The 20,763-nt window shown below is 33.5% G+C and overlaps 1 protein-coding gene across 1 annotated transcript in view; it reads left to right on the top strand.

Annotated features, from left to right (window-relative positions):
• Positions 1–19,494, top strand: part of LOC129217306 (putative aminopeptidase W07G4.4) — a 51,481-nt gene extending 31,987 nt beyond the window's left edge. The window contains exons 10-15 of the mRNA XM_054851583.1: positions 1,569–1,644; positions 1,813–1,931; positions 6,043–6,126; positions 11,444–11,551; positions 15,538–15,669; positions 19,006–19,494. Coding sequence (XP_054707558.1) covers positions 1,569–1,644; positions 1,813–1,931; positions 6,043–6,126; positions 11,444–11,551; positions 15,538–15,669; positions 19,006–19,134 — 648 coding nt within the window. The 3' untranslated portion in view covers positions 19,135–19,494. The remainder of the gene's footprint in view (positions 1–1,568; positions 1,645–1,812; positions 1,932–6,042; positions 6,127–11,443; positions 11,552–15,537; positions 15,670–19,005) is intronic.
• The last annotated feature ends 1,269 nt before the right edge of the window (positions 19,495–20,763 follow it).

Here is a 20,763-nt window from a genome sequence, read left to right as displayed (position 1 = left end):
TTGTTGAATATCTACCTTAACATGCAACTACTGTTGTATAAGAATACCTTGATCCCCACTTGTGACAACTTCAAATATCTGGGAGCTACGTTTGATCATAAACTGACATGGAAACCCCGTGTTGAGGACGTTATCAGTCATGCCACAAAAAGAATAAGTGCCCTTAAGTGCCTTGCTGGGGCAAGGGGGCTGTAATCCTAAGACCTTGCTTCAGACTTATCACATGTTTATACGTCCTGTAATGACTTACTGCTGTGAACTGCTTGCTGTGGCCAGGCCAACTCGTCCAGAACCAATCTTTGCGGATCGTTTCGGGGTCCGGGGGCAGTGAAAACCATGCCCTTCGACACCGTGCTTCTGTTGCATATGGACCCTTTCACACTTAGAGCCCTGGCCTTTGAAGTGTTGGGCACTTCCTCCTCAAACCTGAGTGCTTACGGATTTACACCGATGGGTGCCTTCTGCCTGATAGCAAAAACGCTTAGTGCCGGAGTTTACTCTGAGCTGTTTTTACTTTATGTCCTTGTGGGACGAGGTTTTGCATTTGAGGGAGAGGTTGCTGCAATCTCTACAGCCTTAGCTCAGCTTCATTGCCATCTAGACAGTTTCACAAGAGTAGTAATACTCTCTGATTCTAGAGCTGCTCTAATGGCTATTGTATCTGATAACCACCTCTTGAAACTTTACATCCTGGATTGTGGTCAGTATCAGAATCTAGCTACTCTCAAGAAATCTATCATCCTCCAGTGGGTTCTTGCCCACTGTAGGGTACCTGGTAATGAGATTGCAGATTACCTGGCCAAAAAGGGTGCTCTGGTCCCACAGAGTATTCCCCGATCAATACCTTTCTGCAGTATTAAAAACTTGTTAAAAGGATGCAGTTAGGACCCATGCACGATACAAACTTAATACCTGTGTACTTCATAAAAACTGGCAAGATGCTGTTCTGATGTTGCATTATGGCCCAAGACGCAGAGCAGTTGCGGAATTCCGCATGGCCACCGGCCATGATTGCCTGCGAAAACACCTTTTCATAATCGGAGTTGTTCCTTTCCCTTCCTGTAATCTGTGTGGCTCTGGAGAGGACATGGACCACGCCCACCTACTGCAATGTACTGCGCCTTGTAAGACCACCCTCGCTGAGTGCTATTGGGTAGGCTAGAGTCAATATGGATTATGAACTTTGTTGCAGCATTTTTTTGTTCTCTGTTCTTCTTTTAGTTTTTGTTTCATGTGTTGTAACTGTTCACAATCTGCTGTTGGAAAAAAAAAAACTTAACATGCAGGTAAAAAGAAAACTTTTAATGAGAAATGCTTTAAAGAAACTAATTGTAAACCTTCAGTGAAAAGTGGAAATAATGTGTATTGCACTTAACTGCTAAAAGTTTTGAAAAGTTAAATTATCAACCAATGAAAGTTATGAAAAAAATATTTGTTGTTGTTTTAATTTCATCATGAAATTTACCAGATTCCCTACCATCACTTCTAAATGCTATACTTCAAACATTTACTTTTTATACTAATGCTTTCAGTTTCTAGCAAATTATCTGAATTTATTTACTTTTCAGACTTTATCAATTTTGAAACCAAAGAGAATTAAAGTTCTTGGTGGAATGGCTATGGTTCGAAATAGTGTGGGAGCAGGTGTGTTGATACAACGAATTAACTATATTTTCTCTTTCTTGCATTTTGTATATTTTCATTTTTGTCTGGTTTGCATAAGCATTGAAATCCAGAAACAAAACTTATGTTACATATTTTTACTAACTTTTAATATATGATCTAACAATATTCACAAATTTTTTATTGCAGACTGTTATGTGTCTGATGAAATCATCACTTCCAGAGCGGGACTTCGAGTGAGAATTGGTAACACAGATGCTGAAGGCCGAATGGTTATGGCTGATGTTCTATGTCACATGAAAGAAAAGGTATTTTAGTTTTTTACTTTTATTTTATTTATTTTATTTATTTATTTTTTATGCCCTGATAATAATGTGTGAGTTTTCAAATTTGATACAACATACTGTCTTCAAAAAAAAAATTTTTTTTTTAAGTTTTTTTTAGTTTCCCTTTTGAGCTTTTGTTATTAGATTGTTATTGTAACTGCTATACCCGATTCAAATTTTATCCTCTTAAAATGCATTAGCTGTGACATACTTAGACTTAAGTGCCCCCCCCCCCCTCCCTTCCTGCAAGATTTTTAAGTGTGACCTACCTTTGATGAAAGGCAAAACAATTAAATTATAACAAAAAAAAGAACAGTATGGTGAAGATATTGTCACCTCAGAGCAACAATAGGATATCTTAGTGTTATTTCTGGGATTACATATTACATGTTTTAATGTTGCTTTGAAGCAACGATATATTTGGTTACTTATAATCATTAATTTTATTTTAAGACAACAAAAATCGCACTTGTAATTTGAACAAGCAAGCTTGAGATTCTTCTGTGGTTCCAAGATTCCCCCCCCCCCCCCTTTTTTGTGAGTGTGTATGAATTTGCTTATTCTGTCACATAAGCTTTACTGCAGTTGGAAAAGAGTGTTCAACAAAAAAATTTGTTACAAAAACCAGGAAAAAAGTCTAATTTGGTCCATCAATTTGTCTCATTTTTTGGTATTTATCTCTTTAAATGTCTAATTTTTAATTTTGTCTGTCCCACTATTTTTAAGCATTAGCTTTTGCTTTTTCAGCATTTCTCCCTTTCTATTCTGTTAACATCAGCATCTGTTGAAGTATGCTATTTTTGCATTATTAACAAGGCTTGAAAATGTTTCCTTTGGTGCTTTCAGGAATTGTCTGCAAATTGCAATCAAATATTTTTCATTACTACTTTCTTTTGGTATAAAATTTAAAAAAATTCCTATGTGCGAAAGTGTGAAAGTTCATGGAGTTTCAATGTTTCTCAACTAAAAATAAAATTTGCAGTCGGTTATGATTTTGTGGATTCAAAAATTATTCACAGGGTTCGTACAGGTCATGGAAATCCTGGAAAGCCATGGAAAAAAATAATTGAATTTCAGACCTGGAAAAGTCATGGAAAATTGAAATTTCCATTGAAAGTCAAGGAATTAAGTCATGGAAAAATGTCCTGGACAGAGATAAAGTAACAGTAACTAAAACAGCATTAGAAATCTTGAGAGATTTAACAGTATAGCACACAAAAGCTATTAAAAGTGGAAAATTGAACGATCCCAAAATCAAATCAGTTATTTTGAAAAATCATTGCATCCACTTCTGTCGCAGCCGCTTGCCTGTTTTGTGATGTGGTTCTACTGGCTTGGACATCTCTTATATATATATTTTGAATTTACTGTTATTTTCAACACTTCTTATGTTTTATATTCTCTAGTAGCGAACTTGCACGTTCTTGGTTTTGCCACGCCCACTCAAAAAAAGCAATTCCATTGCATCACAGTTCGATTCCATCACTCGTAAAAACTTTGTGTTTAAATTTATCAGAGTTTATCTTAATTTGTTGAAGTTTTTAAAAAGTAAAGACATTTACTCAGGCAATAGAATACAGAAAGAGAGGAATTCTAATACTCTAAAACAGTAGTGCTTAACATACAGCCTGCAAAACCAATCCATGCGACCCTCTGCTACATTCAATGTCAGGAATCAAACATGTTCTGGAATTTCTGAATCTATTAATTTTATATGCATTTGAAAATGTTTCAAATAAGTAAACAAAACAAGTACTTTTGAATCAGAAGATTGATTCATTACTGAATGGTTTTTTCAAAAAATATCTGATTTAGAAACATAAAGAACTAAACTATGTGGCTTTACTTTAAAGAACCAAAATACTGTCAAGTTATGTGGATGATTAAATGCACTGTTGACACTGAAAAGCAACTTTTGAAGCAAATTTATTGAAACTCAGTGATTACTTATTCAACCTTTGTCTCATTCCTTAATATTCTGCCTGTTTATAAAAAAAATGTAGACATTTAAGCATACTTTTCGTTTCATCGCATTTTTACTTTTCTTAAATTTAAATGATGAAGACAAATAAGAATAGTTCAGTTTTTTAAGTGTACATTCATATTTTTTCCATTACGAGTAAGTGCTTCAATGAGGCTGTGGCATTCATGTATACGTTTTGCTAAAGCTCATTTCCAAAAATTAGCAAGTTTGAGATTAAATAGTGCTAGTCTCTTTGTGAACAAGGTCATGAAAATTTTTATTCAAGTCATGAAAAAGTCTTGGAAAAGACATGGAATTTTTTCATCCAAACAGAGTATGAACCCTGTATTCAGAATCGGAAATCTGCCCCACAAAGACTTGCTTTTGCGATAAAGTGTTGATAAACTTTAAAAGGGTAAATAAAGCAAAAAAGGGATGCTAAAACAATGCAGGGCATGGTGCCCTCCTAAAAGTACCTGGGGGAAACACTAGATGAAAGCAAACAGGAGGGGGAAAGAGAGGGTGTGATAGAATTAGCGCTATTATCGGTCCACATGACTTACCACTCATTACATTTTGTTTATGTCCTGTATCAGATGTTTATGCAACTTTTACACTTGCTTAATCATGATTGGTTGCTGTATTCTGCACTTGCATGGGGGGAGTCTAATGACCTATGTGGTCCCACTTCGCATCAGTATGCTAATGTTTGAGGTAGCACGTTGCTACTTATTCAACAGTTAGACTTTTCTGGCCTTTGTTCTGGCATCAATTGGGGGGGGGGGGAAGGGGTTGTCTACAGGAATATGCTGGCAATAGTACTTAGCACTGTTCGTCCTTAGTGTTGATGTTCTTTCTTTTCTTGTTGGTTGAGGTTGCTGTCTTGTGGACTTAGCCATTTTGTATAGATCTAGTCTTAATGTTGTTGTCAATCAGGCATATATACCAGTGTTCAATTTCTATTTTCCGTTTTTAATTTGTTTTTAACATACTATGTGTGTCAGAAAGAAATGTTATACAGTAGAGTCTCGAAAATCCGAGGTAATTGGGGCTGACGCCACCTCGGATTACTGAAAACTCGGACTATCCGGAAAATTCTTAGCACTTACATTTCACACTATATTTGAAAGACAAAAAAGCGTACATATATTTCAGTTCTTTGTGCAAAATATAGGAAATATTGTAGGGACGAAAAAATTTCCATTTTAATCACCAATGAATCAATTTTCAAACGTGGTCTGAGATTTCTACTAAACATGTGATTGTCTAAAAAATCCAATTTGTCAACCCCCGAGTTCATTTCGATTACTTTCGTTAAATTATTTTGGCTCTAGTCAAGTTAAAATTTCAAGTCTTTTGAAGAGTGCTGGCTGGCGACACAGCCGTGGCAATCGTTCTTCATTACTTTACTGTAAGCTGTTAAAGTTTTATAATTAGTAAAAGCCTTTAATTTGTAGATAACAGAAATCATCTTTAGTTATTAAAAATGTTTGTTACTTAAAAGGCGCACAACAAAGGACCTGATGTAATTTGCGCATCAGATCATTTCTCTGATATCTATTGTACAGGGAATCTCATAGTTACTAAATTTTTTGCTGCCTTTCTCTTTTAAGACGAAAGGGAATATACAAAAATATATGTGTGGTTCCAAACTGTAATTTTGCTTCATGAAAAAAACGGAGGAAAAAAATCATTCCTACTAGAGAGGGAAAAAAATCAAACTTTTTGACACCTCGAACTAAACGGAACCTCGGATTTTCGAGACTCTACTGTAGTTGCTTTTAAGCTTGCGTTGTTCACTGCATGATTTGAAACCACACTCTGCTAAACATCAGGATTAAACTATCAGATATCTAGAACGATGGATAATTGACTAAGGCAAAAGGGTGTGGGAGTTGATCATGCATTTAAGGTATTAGTTGAGATTTCATTCAGAAAAAAAGAAATTAACGCTGGTTTAGGAGAAAATAAATATATATTTAACTTCATTTATATTGAACGCTCTAGGCTCTATGCTCATCACAGGTGAACAGACATCCAAACTTTTTGTTTAATTATTTTAGTCGAGATTTTTATGTTAATGCTTGTTTCTGTTTGTTCTAGTGCTGATTCTTTTCCTTTCTGTTTCAGGTTTTGAGAGAAAAGAACCCTCATCTTTTTACAATTGCTACCCTTACCGGGCATGCTTGTTTAGCTGCTGGAGATGGTTACTCTGTAAGCATGCTATTTAGTATTTTATAAATACAGTGAAGCACCACTTATAGGTTTTTGAAGTGATTGTATGATATTGCACACATAAATGAAAAAACATATAATAGGTATACGTCAATATGTTTTGTACTCTATAGGGACCAATTTATAAAATGTATAAATGACAAAAATGTATAAAAGAGAAACATATAAATAGTGCTTCACTCTACCTACTGGAATACTACTTAAGCCACATTGCTTTGCGCTGCAAGGTGCTGTAACCAGTTCATGTTCAGTGTAAATTATTTAAAAGAAATATATTAGTTCTTTTGTTTGATATTTCTATCAGATTGTTGTTTTTTTGAAATGTTATCATGGTCAAACCTTGTTATCGCAACATCCAGGTTTCACAACACCCCTGAAGCCACGTCGCATTTTCAAAGTCCTAAACTTATAGAATACTAAAGGACCCGACAGACGTTGTTCTGTTCAAATTTTGTAAATTAAAAAGTTAAAAAATTTCAATAAACCATCAACTGTTTGAACCGTTTTGTTGCAAAACATAAGTAAAAAGAAAATGTTTTAAGCTGCTTGGTCTCAGAATGTGTATGTTTATTACAACTTGATTTATCTAATGCCCATTGAGCAGTTGTTTTATTAACTATTTTTTCTCCCGTACTTGATGGTTTCTTCCTTAAGCCATACTCAAAGGATAAAAAACGACCTCAGACATTAAGTGTAAAAAACTAATTACCTATGTAGAACAAGTGGGAAATGCCGCTGCAACATCCCCCTCATGAAAAGAATTAAACAATCGAAAGGATATCGTTTAAAAAAATGATAAAGGCAAAAAACAGTTCTCTGAATAAGCAAAAATCTCTCATCCCCCCCCCCCCCATCCCAATGTAAAACAAACATTCTTCAACTGAAATGATTAAAAATTCTTTAAAAACGAAAAACAATTCTTTGCGATTTGAAATATTTCTCCAAATAATCAAAAAAATACAATAAATTACATTTACAGCAGCTTTAAAATGTAAACAAATGAGCACGCAACTCTATTGTTTATAGCCAAAATCGCCAAGCCACCACGTTACTGTAATCCAGCCGATCAGTGAGCGAAGCCAACTCCGACCGATTAGCCGTCCGATCTTTTGAAAGAATATTTTAAAACTTCTTATATTGCCTAATTTGTTCTTTCCACCAAAGATAAAGATCTTCCACTGCACTGATCTTTTGTGTACAGAACTACCCTGTTGTAATTTATCTGGACGAAAATAAAATTTGTTTTGTCTTTAAATTCCATCATCTTTTCCTTTAATAATGTACTGATTAGTTTTATAATCCTTAAAGTATTCGTGACATTAGTGCCAAAACTCAGATGGATTTGAGCCGAGAAACAAATACCAACAAAACATAAATGTGAAAAACAAGCCAAGTTTGGTTGAAATGACGTGCGGGAAAGACGGTGTCACTGACAAAAAAAGTTCAGATCTAAACAGTTACCAAGTTCCATAGCAGTTCTTCATTGGAAGTTGGATTTTCCAATGTTCTTCAATCCATTTAGAAAACAATTTTTTACTTTCTTTGATAATGGATTTTAAACTTGCGGCAAGTTTTAGTCATCACTATTTTTTTTTTTTTTCAAACTTGCCAAGTTTTAAATCCAATATCAAAGAAAGTAAAAAATTGTTTTCTAAATGGATTGAAGAACATGGGAAAATCCAACTTCCAATGAGAAACTGCTTTGGAACTTGGTAACTGTTTAGATCTGAACTTTTTTTGTCGGTGACACCGTCTTTCTCGCATGTCATTTCAACCGAACTTGGCTTGTTTTTCACATTTATGTTTTGTTGGGATATCATTACTTTTTGAAAAGCTAAATCAAAGGTTATATTCTAATTTAGACAGTTATAAATGCAAAGCGTATATTACAAATATATGATTTCCTTTTTTTCCCTGATGTTACGGTGCACTGGTTTGCGGTTTCCTTTTATTAGAAGTTATGAAGATATTTTGATAACTGGGGACTTGGCGCGATCGCAACTTTTGGGCAATAATCATCTGTTTTCCCATTTATCAGCAAGACCAACGTACATTAGCTCTTGGTCTTTGGCTTCCTCAAATTTGTCAACAATTAGGAAAATTGCTAAAACTCATCTCAAAATGTCTCTGGAGTTTCTTTATTGTTCGGACGGATTATCATAACGTAGATCGTAAAATATGCAGAATAATATTTCTCAATTGTTGAAATTATTGCTGACATTCTTGCTCCTCCTGTAAAATTTTGCATTTAATTGAGATCCAAAGTTTCATAAAATTTTAAAACCGGTTATTTTTGATTTTAAAGGATTAGCTCTAGATTTGCAATTTTAATTATTTGATGGATCATTTTTCATTTTAACGGAACTTAAAGTATTGTTTCAAGCCCCATTTTGGTTAGAAATTAAATTGTTAATTTAAAACTTCAACAACCTTGTTTTGGCAACGTTTGACGAGCCCATTTGTTTTGATTTATTTGGCGAAATATTTTGCAATCTCGCGGTGAAGTGATTACGCCGTGATGCTCATAAAAAATAGCGTAGTTTTTTGCTATTTTAATGTAGTTTTTTGACTTTTTAGGTTTTCCCCTCTACATATGCATAAAAATCTATCTTTATGCTAAATTTCAAGTATGTGAGACACTTGGAAGTTCGTAAACATTTTGATGAGTGAGTGAGTCAGTGTAAAAAATGACCTTTTTCAGATAGTAACAATTCCATAACTATAAGACTTACATTCATGAAATTTAGGATTATAGGTCTGCTAGGCAGCTCTATTAGACATACGAAATTTCAAGCACATAGATTTAATACTTTTTGAGAAATGAGGGAGTCAAAAGTAGCTTGAAATGGTTAGTGTATCATATTTTGCTAGTATTTTATAAATCTGATGAATTTTCGTTTGCAAGGAGTAATATGACAAAAGCATTATAAAATCTAAATTTGAATTTAAAAAAAATTAAATTTCAAAATAATTCAATGAAATTTTATATTTGAGTTAGTGTTAGCATCATGTAAATATGCTGAAAATTTCAAAGAAATTCATTGAAAATTACTTTAAAAAAATTGAAACCCCCGTATCGCCTTAAAAGCGTTATGGTGACAAACGTTCGCACAGAAGATTTTTATATATTAAGATAATCTGACTGCTAAGTGGCTCCGAATTCAATGACAAAGTTTTACAGTTAAACTCTGGTTACCATGACACGTTTGGCAGCTTAACAGGATTGAGCTTTTCTTTTAAATGAAATATTTTCTGTAAAATAATGAAAAAACTGGAGAAGTTTTGTTTGAATTTCTGACCAATGGTAAGAGACTTGTTATTACATACGATGCATGCCTCCTCAAGAATGGTATGCAGCGTCAATGGGGCATATGCATAAGCTCTAAAATCGACAGATTTTGACACCAGTGAGAGTTCAAAGGGATGTAGAGCAGATGGATTTTAAAACTGAACTAGGGAAGTAGAAGAAGAAGAGAAAGGCCATAGTTACTTCATTTGTAGTTCATCATTGCAAGCATCTCCCATTAGAGAAAGAGAGAGCCTTTGCCCCCCACTCCCCCTAAAAACCAATTTAATCAGGAGTATTATTACTTAAATTTATCAAAAACGAAAGTATTGAGCCCTGTCTGTCAATAATTCAAAACTGTTAATTGTATATAATTAATAACTTTAAATTATTAATTAATTTATTAAATACAGGGTTCGGTAGATAAGTAATGAGGCTGGCCACCACACGCGGCGCCCCAGTCGCTCGCAGTGGGGTCAACACTGGCTGACATGATGGTGGGGGGATCTGAGCTAACAATAGAACCGATCTGCAGTTGCCTCGAAGCTTTGGGTAAGCATTGTTTGTATGCTCGTGACACTTGTGAAAAGGCCGAAGATGGATCGCTTGATAGAACAGCGGTATGCAATCAAATTTTACTTTTGCTTGGACAAAACGAGGTCTCTGAATAAATTTTGAGTCCACCAAATTGTTACGCAAGATTTAATGATGAGGAAAGTTTGCTCGAAATTGGTTCCCGAGTTCTCACCACCAAACAAAAGCAACAATGAGTGGATGTTTGCCTGACATGAGTCCTCATGCCTTCTTCCTATTCCTGAAGATAAAAAGAAGCCTGAAGGGTCATCATTTAGATGATATTCCGGACATCCTACTTGCTGTCACAAAGGCACTAACTGGAATAACTCCAGCGGACTACATGTTACGAAAGGAGGTAAATTATTTTCCAAAAGTGTTGGCAACCTTAATTTACATTAGTTTTTCTCATTTGTTCTTTCCTTCTTGCAACGAGATCGCGTCAGCAGAATATGCAAATTGCCAGTAGCATTTAAGCTCCCGGCACTTTGTCTCATTCTCTTTCCTTTCAATTTGCAACCCAAGTCAGACTTGGTTGTTTTCTTTCGGCAGCTCAGCTGAGTCTGTCCGTTTTTGCCGATAGCTTCAGCTTACTACTCTTGCCATGACTATCATAGCTCAATTTTAAATTTGGCTCTTCTTGGTGTTGCACAAGATAAATGTTTTTTCAAGAAGTATCATACGTCCTGGTTGAGCTTCCACTAAAGGTTAATAAGCTGAGCATTTTTAAAAGCTCACAGTTTAACACTACAGTGGGGCCTACGAAGCTTGGAAAATGCGCTGACAATGATGTGTAGATGCCCAAGGCGACTACTTTGAAGAATATTAACGTTTTGTACAAATCGGATCAATACATTTGTTTTTCTAGACTGAGTCTCATTACTTATCTACCGCACCCTGTATGATTTTATCGTAAGTTATTCTTTAGGCACCTTTTAAAAAAAAAAAAAATATTTTGGTTAAGACGTCGCTCCGGCTATGTGGAAGCTTTGCACACAGTCCCTAGGTTGTTGTGATAATGAGATCAGGGCTGTCCCAAGAGATGATACTGCATGGGGCGAGTTTTTCTGACGCTCCCTTTCTCCCTTCCACACACAGAAGGGTGGACATATAATAGAAAAGTACTCCACATTTTTATATTAATTTCAAATATAATTGAACATGTAATCTGATATATTTCTAGATAGGAATTAAATCTAATGTGTTAGCATTTAAAAACTGTTTTTGAAAAAGAATGATTATAGAAAAAAACACAGCAAAAGTTTAGTTCAAGGCAACCTCTCACGTCTTGGAGCCCGGAGCTGTTGCCCCCCCCCCCCCCTCCGCCCTCTTATGGTGGCCTTGAATGAGATTCAAGTGTACTTTAAAAATGTAGCAAATTTTGTCTTTCAATATCTTTATGAACATACTTTAAATGTTGTCTTCTTTTAATTAAAGATTATTATGGAAAATGGTCCTGCAAAAAATGGAAATGTTGGCTCTAGCATTCAGGAAGCTGGTGAAGACTTTGGAGATATGTTTGAAGTTTCAAGTATTCGAAGAGAGGTTTTTAATTCACTTAAATAATTTACTTGTTGATTTGTATTGTTTACATTTAAAAATGAACTCAATCAAAAATTTGCATTTGCTGAGCAAGATTAAGTAAATAGATTCTCCCTGATGAATATTAGATGTGTATTGAATTATCTTTAAGGGGTTACAGTACCTCAAAAATGATGAAACGATCAAAAAAAAATTTATTGCTTATTTCAAAACTAAAAACTATTCTGAACACAGGGGAAAAGTTTCATTGCTTTAGTTCAAATATTTAAAAAGTTATGAGTGGTTTTAGGCCAAGCTCGCTATGTGTTCTTATACAAAAGAAAAACTTGAAATTGCTTTTTCTCGATGATGGTTTTTTGTGTTTTCATGTCATTAGAATCACTAAGGATCTTTTTCTATTCAAGATACAGCTTTTAAGTAATACTTTTTGCAATTGGGATAATATATTTGACAAAACTGTGCATTGGATAAGCATTTTATAAATTACTCAAATTTTTAGAGCATGTTAAACCTTTAAAAACCAAATTTAAAAAAAAAAAAACTTTGATTTTTTACATAATTAATCACAGAAAATTTTCTAATAAACTCATAAGCAAATGAATGCACTGATTTTTAGAGAAGATTATAGTGATCATTTAGCAAAAAAATTTTTTTTTAATTAGTGCAAAAATAAAAAAGCCTTAAGGATTTTAAAAAATTGAAACTTTTCTCAATTTTTTGAATTTTTAAAAAAAGTAGGCAATATTTTTTAAATTTGAAAATAAATTATTGATTAAGAAACAAGTATGCATATATGCATATTATGATTTCAAAGAAATATAAAATTTGCTTAAATTTAAAAAAAAATGTTTGAAAGGTACTGTGACCCCTTAAGAAAATATTAATTTATTAGAGCATACTGTAATGTAAAAAATGACCTTTTGACTTTATTTAAGACAGGTGAACACTTCATTGCTAAGATTTCAGGTCTTATACAGACAGTTTGCACTCAGTGATCATGTAACTATGCTGTTAATTATAAGCTTCTTAATTTATAATAGTTTATTTTTGAAAAATTGTTACATTTAATCTTTTTTTTTTAAATTTGGCTAAAACTGACAAGATGTATGCTACCGTAAGCAGGCAAAGGCAGTAACTGCAATTTTTTTTTTTTTTTTTTTTTGCTTTTTTCTCATCTATTGCATGTTATAGTTCAAGCTTGCTCATTTGGCTTTATCTGAAAAAAGTCTTACTTCCAACATTTCCCTATTGTTAGTATGATGAATCCAAAACTCAGTTCTTCAACTATTTGGAAAACTCATTTCTGCAGATACTGCCATTTACCCACCTTGGGGAGTATCGGTAACTCACTTTCCCTGTAGCAGAATATTTTTCGGTATTGCAGATTGAAAAAGCCAAAAATATTCTGCAAGAGAATATGTACACCAGCATTAGAATGGTTGTAATGCTTGTAATAAATCATCACAAAGCCATAAGCTTGAAAATAAAATTCCAAATTTAAAAATTATGATAAAAAGCTTTTTAAAAAATGTAAAACTGAGGCGTAGGTACCTGCCGCATATGCTTTCAACCTCTCTGTCACAAGAACTCCTGCATAGATTTAGGCGGGGTTTGTTTTTTTTTTTTTTTTTTTTTCTATTTTCCCCTTCGGTTTCATTCTGATTTCTTCAATTTTCTTCTTGAAATTCGACAGAATTGTGCAGAAATGTGAAGAAAATTCTTTCTAGTTCAGTAGCAGTCTGCAGACCTCCTCAAAAATCTGCAATGGGCGTCCCATTGTCCTGCTGTTTCTGCTTCTGGGCTCACTTTCAAACTAAGTTGTCCACTGACATCTACAGGTTGAGAGCCAATGCATTAGGCAAATGCACTGAATTCTAAACTGCAAGTTATGAAAGGTTAATCAAAACTACAACTAAAAGCAGACGTTTCATCACCATCATCAGAAATCAGAAAGCTACAATCATAATGCCATGGGGTGTCCTTCCATGTATAATTACCTTAATCTAATAAATGTTTTAAAGTCAAGATAACTATACTCAAGCATAGTAGCATAAAAAAAATGCAACAGGTTTATTTTCTTTTTTTGTTTGAAAATGGTTTATGAAATGTTGAAAATTGTAGTAACATACCTGCCAAATTCTGAAAGTGAAAAAAAAAGTTTTATGTTTGAAAACCAAAAGAAACTGAAAGTTTTTTTTTTTATAATAAACCAGAAGACATTTTGAAACTCTCCTGGATAATTTTATGTAGTTAGGTAATTAGTTAGGTAAACTGATTTATTTTGAATGTAAAACTCATAATTGCATTTCTGTCCATTTCAGAGGCTACTTCCCCACATGTAAAGTTATAACTGAATTAAAATGACATAAAGTGTTAGTATGCCCGTTGGAGATGGTTCTTACATTCTGTAAAATCAAAAATTTTCCTTCTATCTAATTAAAGATTCAAAAATCTCATCTTTTCATCGCACAGGTAGTTCTCTAAAAGAAGTTGGAGAAAGAGAAAGGAAGAAAAATATATTTTCATTTCATGCTTTTCTTCATTCTGAAGACACTCTATTCATTTCAATAACTATAGCTGTCTAACCATAAAAATCTTCTTTGATGTTTGGAAAATCGGAAAGTTGAAACCTTGACCAAACAAATCGGGAGGTTGGGAGTTTCCTTGGAAATGTTTCATGCTTACTGATGTAGCTAGCGGTATTGACTTTTTTTGTTGGCATTACTAAAACGAAAAATGACCTTTCTTTTTGGAGTTGAGTATTAACTTCGAGGGAAAAAAATGCTGGAAAAATGGAAAATTGTATCTTTAATGTCTGACCTCCTGGCACCAGAGAAACTTTTTGAGTAATAAAAAAAACTGTTAACTTTGACTGTCTAAAGGACAATATAAATGCTTTTTCAATTTCACGTCCTTCGTAGCATGTATGCATATATACTGTCATCCCCGCTTAATGGGATAACCGATGTACGAATACCCCGCTTATACGAATAAAAACTCCTGGAACCGAATATTTCCCCAGCAACAAAATGTTAAAGATCCCCGCTTAATCAAATAATTTCCCGGAATAATCGAATAATACTAATCAGCTTTAGCAAATACTTTTGTTGAGAAAATTTTTGACTAAATTAGAAATAAATTAAGTTAGAACAATTCTTATTGTTGAAGGCAAAAAAAAATATTCATATTCCATCAAAATGTTTCCACTGTTCTTTTAAATTTCTTTTGCTTTTGTCATTACAGAAAAAAAAGTGCAATCAATAATTAAATAACTCAAATAAATATACACATTTTAGACCATGATAAATGGATAAGTAATAAATGTAAGATGCAGCAGACGTGGAGGGAAAAGATGTTTCTCAAAACACTTTGCATAAGCAATCTAATATTATGGAATTTTTCTAAAAATAACATACTGCAAAAATATGCCAAAAGAAAGATTTCATAACTCAATTTGTAGGTTACTTTTTATGATTTCCATGTGTACTTGTAATATTGTAATGTACTTGTACTAATTATTGAAATGTAGCTTATTTCAAAAACTTTTTAGCAATAACATAGACTATTTCCATTATATATAGCTATCGATTTATTATTTGTATTACCTTTAAAGACAAATGTTGTCAATTTAAAAAGGTCCTGTTTAATCAAATACCCCGCTTTATCGAATAATATTTCTTAGAACCAACAATATTCTATTAAGCTGTTCTGACAGTGTATACACATATAAATCTTATTTTCTCATGACCTTGTATGAATGCCAATTATAATTGCATGAATATCTTTATTTTTGTTGCATTTAAAGTTTTCCTCTATAAACAATTGCTGGATCAAAGAAGGTTGTTACAAATAAGGTAGTAAATTATTTTAAAAGAAAAATAGAAAAATGAATTTTATTTTCAACCATTAAATAATTTTTCAAAAAATAACATAAAAATAATTACAAATGTTTTATCTTGTTCTTATATGTTTATATTTATTTTTTCTAGGACTATGAATTTCATAAAGGCAAATCTGAATATGAGGATGTGCTCCAAGCTAACAATGCTCCCTCTTCACGTACTGCAAGAGGACATCAAGGCCCTGCTGCATTCTTGATTATGGCTTCGGGACTGGATAAAGTAATTGATTTTCTTTTAAATAGAAATAATATTGCTGAGAAATATAAATACAGTTGATGCTCAGTTTTGCAAATGCTTTGGGGGCCATGGGGAAAGAGTCTGCAAAAACCTTGGCTGCCAATTCAGAAGGAAAATGATCGACTGGGAATTTAAGAGTCTGGACTCCTTTTCCTCCTAAACAGTTCAACTGCGATTCCACAGCCATGGCAGATTGCAAATTTGAAATTTCCAAATACAAATACAAATGTGACGACCAGCAACAGGCTCTGGGCCCAGCTAGGCTGGTCCTAGTCAATTAATTAGACCCCAATGAAGATCAATGGCCCTCTTAAAGCTATCCACCCCCTTGCTCATTACCGTCTCTTCCGGTAAGCTATTCCAAGTGCCCACGACCCTGCTAAAGTAGTAGTTTTTCCTGATTTCCAAGTTAGCCTGAGATTTAAATAGCTTAAAACAATGACCCCTTGTCCTGCTTTCCCCACAAAAATTTAATCCATTTACATCTTTCATTTTGATAAATTTAAATAACTGAATCATGTCCCCTCTGACTCTCCTTTGCTCCAAGCTATACATGTTAAGCCTATTAAGTCTGGTATCATAATCTAAATCTGAGAGTCCCCTTACTAATTTAGTTACCCTTCTTTGAACCCTTTCCAATACAAAAATATCTTTCTTCAGATAAGGCGACCAAAACTGAACAGCGTACTCCAAATGAGGTCTTACTAAACTCCTATATAAAGGCAGAAGAACTTTCTTAGATTTGTTTGAAATAGATCTATTGATAAACCCAAGCATTCTGTTGGCTTTGTTACTAGCAATACTGCACTGTTGACTAAACTTGAAGTCCTGATTTATTAAGATACCCAGATCCATAACATTTTCTGCCTGATTTATGACTGAACCCTGTAAATGATATCTCATACGCTTATTTCCATGACCTAAGTGTAGCACTTGACATTTCCCTACATTAACTGCCATACCCCATTTATCTGCCCACTTCGTAATATGATTTAAATCCTCTTGAAGCTGATTTACTTGTTCTTCATTTTCGACAATCCCCATAATTTTTACATCATCAGCAAAACAATTCATGCTTCCAGAAATATTTTCATTGATGTCATTCATAAATATAATAAACAAAAGAGGCCCTAAAACTGATCCCTGAGGAACCCCACTTAAAACATCACTCCAATTAGAATGATTTCCTCTCACAACTACTCTTTGCTTCCTACCAGTGAGCCAATTTCTAACCCAAAGTAAAGTTTTTCCTCCTATTCCTATGTCAGCTAACTTGCTGAGAAGAGCAACATGCGGTACCTTGTCAAAAGCTTTTTGAAAATCAATATAAACAACATCCACACATTTTTTGTTATCTAAAGCTGAGGTAACCTTGTCCTAGAAATGCAGTAAATTAGTAGTACAGGATTTACCTTTCCTGAAACCATACTGCAAACTAGTCAACATTCTATTAGTCTCTAAGTGAATTGATTTGAAAGTATTCTTCTCCCAACTCCTACTCCCCTTAACAGTACAACTCTGACTCTACCGCTGTGGCAGATTGCGGATTAGGATGTAAAATGACCCACTCAGACTTTTGAAATTCGCAAGTCTACTTCTCCCAACTCCGACTCCTTCTCCCCTTACACAGTTCAACTCCATAGCTTGACTTCACAGCCCTGGTAAAAACTAGAGTTTATCAAGTCGAAAAGCATCCACAAGTATGTACTATGTATGGTGTATATATTTCCTCCTACAACTCCTATTCCTACTCCTTCATGCCCTAAACAGTTAGACTCTGACTCTGCAACCCTGGTAAAAACTGTAGTTAATAAAGCCAAAATGCATCCATAAGTATGCACTATGTATAGTGCACATATTTACATGACAAGTTAATTCAATATAATTAGATATTTGTTTGTTGAGCCTAAAATAAAAACATCTAAACATAGACATCTAGAAATTTAGATTTTAAGGTCAATGTTGACTGATCCATTTTAAATTAATTAGTTTCTCTATGAAAACAAAGATGGAGGAAGATGAAATTACAGTTTGAATGAAAGAGATAATCTTCTTCCCTTAGCTTTCCTGTTCCAGGTGCTGGAATTAGGAAAGATATTTTTGACCTAACGTCAGTGACCCAACGTAATTTTTTTTTTTTTTTTTTTTGCAATTTCTAGTGTGTAAAAAATAATGAAATTACATTGCAGTAGAAGATTTTTCTGGACTAACGAATAGTTCGTAAAAGCATGAGTGTTTTCAAATTAAAGGTTCCTTAAACTGAGCATCAACTGCATTTTCAAAACGTAAACAATTGAACTTGAGTAATATATTCATCTTGTACATTCTGTAGTTGAGCCACGGACAGAAGTAGAATGAACTGGAATTGGACACAGACCACTTCATTTCATAATAGGTAGGATCAGCAAGGGCGTTGAAGCAGTCAAGTTTATAACTAATGTTTACTGCTTGCGGATTCTTGCTGACCTACCTATTACAAAGTGAAGTGTTCTGTTTCTGCTTCCAGTTCATCTATCTCCTGTGGTGCAGCAATAAAACATATATTGTCGTTTAGAAATGCTTTCATCAGTACCTATACCATGTCTTAAAAACACTTTATTGAATTCAAAACTGATCATCAATAAGAGATTTTTTCTCCTGAAGATAGAATTAATATTCATGTCACCATATTTAATGAAATATGGCAAATGCTAAAATGTGGCTAAAATCTCTTTTACGCACTAAGTATAAGACTCTTTCCTAATTCCAGCACCTGGGACAGGAAATCTCAGGAAAGATAATGTATTTCATTTAAATTGTAATTTCATCTTTAGTGTTTGCAAAATAGGTTTTGTATGTTTTCCATTTGTATGCAGATTGTTTTGCTCTGATGGTAATGGCAAATCACTAGATATATCTCTCAGTTCAGTCAATGCATGTCAAATATTCCCATTTTTATCATCTCTAGCTTTACCAATGAAAAGAAAATCTTCTGATTTTTCCTTTGCTTTCCGTTTTTCCCCCTACTTATAGGTGAACATACTGATGTTTTCTTATTTTAATTTTAAAACAAAATCTTTTCCCTCCAATTTTCTTCTTTTTCATTTACAGCACCTATAAAGTAAGACACGCTTTTTTTATGAATTATCAATAGGAATTAGAATTCTCATTTTTAAAGTTTTCTCTTATGTTGATAAAAGTTTTTGAATTTCTAAGTGAAACTGAATTTTTGTTTGATTTTAAAAAAGAATAAAAAAAAAATCTGCTGATGACTATATTTTTCTGAACATTCCTTCTTTTCATATCCTTTATTCATAGTTCACTTTTTCATTATTTCAGCATGGGAATGACTCTGGCGAACCTCTGAAGTATTGCCATATTGATATTGCTCCTTCTTCTGGACCTTTTCCTGGAATTCCTTCTGGTGCACCTATTCCTGCACTCACTAGACGTTTCTTACTAAAATAGTGTCCTTAATATATTTATATATATTTATAAGCTGATGTTTGAACAACAAACTTATGTTTGTATAGCTACATGGCAAACCGGTATAAAACAGAATTATTTTTGAAGAAACGTTTTTGCTGTCATCAACTTTTTGTATATGGATATATTTATAATTTTTAAACAAGTTGATATTTTCAGATTTTATTTGTCTTACTTTAAAACATTAAAAGTATTGTTTTTTAAAAAAGTAATAAAGTTATCAATTATGAAATATTTGATACCCAATACTTGCATAAATATTTGGCTACTGTCGAACTTGTTGCAAACCTTCTCTGACAAAGTTACATTGATTTAGCAGTACTAAATAATTGGAACAAGCTAGTATTATATGATGAATACTGCAATAGACGTCAGCTAATTGAATCAGTGGTTAATTGAATCAGCTGCTTTAATGAATAAAATTGTCAAAAACAGAATAAAATCCAGCTTTATTGAATTAGCCGCTTTATTGAATCAGCCACTTTATGGAGTCAACATCGCTTAGAACAAATGTGATTCATATAAGCGACGGCCACTGTACCAACTTACAAAAAAAAAGTTGCTGCAAAATTTATTGCATAAGTTTTAGCTCCAACTAAGTAACTTTTTCTTTCAAGCATATTAAAATATTTAATCTATATATGATACATTGTATATTATATTATAATATTGGATACCTTTATTTCTTTTATTGATGTAATAACTTGGCAATCGCATGTCTACATTATGACAGAAGAATTATGGCTATTTTTCTATTTCGCCGACGCAAGCATTCAGGTCGTTTAAAAAAGTTGCATCCAATGCCAAATGGAATATCCCCACTGGTAAGCTTTTACTTAGAAATGTTTAAATCAACATTTTTTTCTGATAGGCATCATGCATTAGTTCTGAAAAATGTACTATTCAGAATACTCCTAATTGAACATAGGGCTGACAGACCACATTTGTGCAATATTCATACAAGCACAAATAAAGCGCTCACTCAGATTGCCAAGAGAAAGTAGATGTTATCATGTCGCCGTGGGATTGCCAAGTCATTGCAGTCACAAGTTAATTAGAGGAATAAAGGTATTCAATATTAATGTGGATACTATGAACGTTGCAAGGTAACTTGTTAGGAAGAAATTTATCTTATTGAATAGGTACTTCCCAAATACTAACTAAAACTTGACTTTGCTTGATATCTCACTACTTTTTGCAGTTGAAGCAAGACTCGGCATTTGTGTTTATTTCATGTTTTTGATAGGATAAGTTTCAACAAAATAACTTGCTGTACTCAGGAAGCAATTACAAAACATTTTCCAATTCTTAAGCATTCAAGTAATGTTTTGTGATGACCCTTACTTGTTATACCCCAACTGGTATAACAAAATGGCTAAAATGGTATGTAGTTCACCTCTCAGAGGTTGACCCGTGACTTCGCCTTAGTTCAGAAGTGTCCATCTTCATAAAGGAGAGATACACGGAGGAAAATTATCAAACAGAATTTGCAATGCATTGTTGGTTCTAAAGCTTGAAGCGCCACCTTTTAATTTAAGAAATCAGTCAAAGAGGTACAGCATTTCAATTTTGTATGGTCAAGGAGATCATACTTCAAGTAAGTAAGTGGGT

The sequence above is a fragment of the Uloborus diversus genome, chromosome 2, assembly GCF_026930045.1.
Source record: "Uloborus diversus isolate 005 chromosome 2, Udiv.v.3.1, whole genome shotgun sequence".
Classification (NCBI taxonomy): Eukaryota; Metazoa; Arthropoda; class Arachnida; order Araneae; family Uloboridae; genus Uloborus; species Uloborus diversus.
This window is presented reverse-complemented; position numbering and strand designations above follow the sequence as displayed.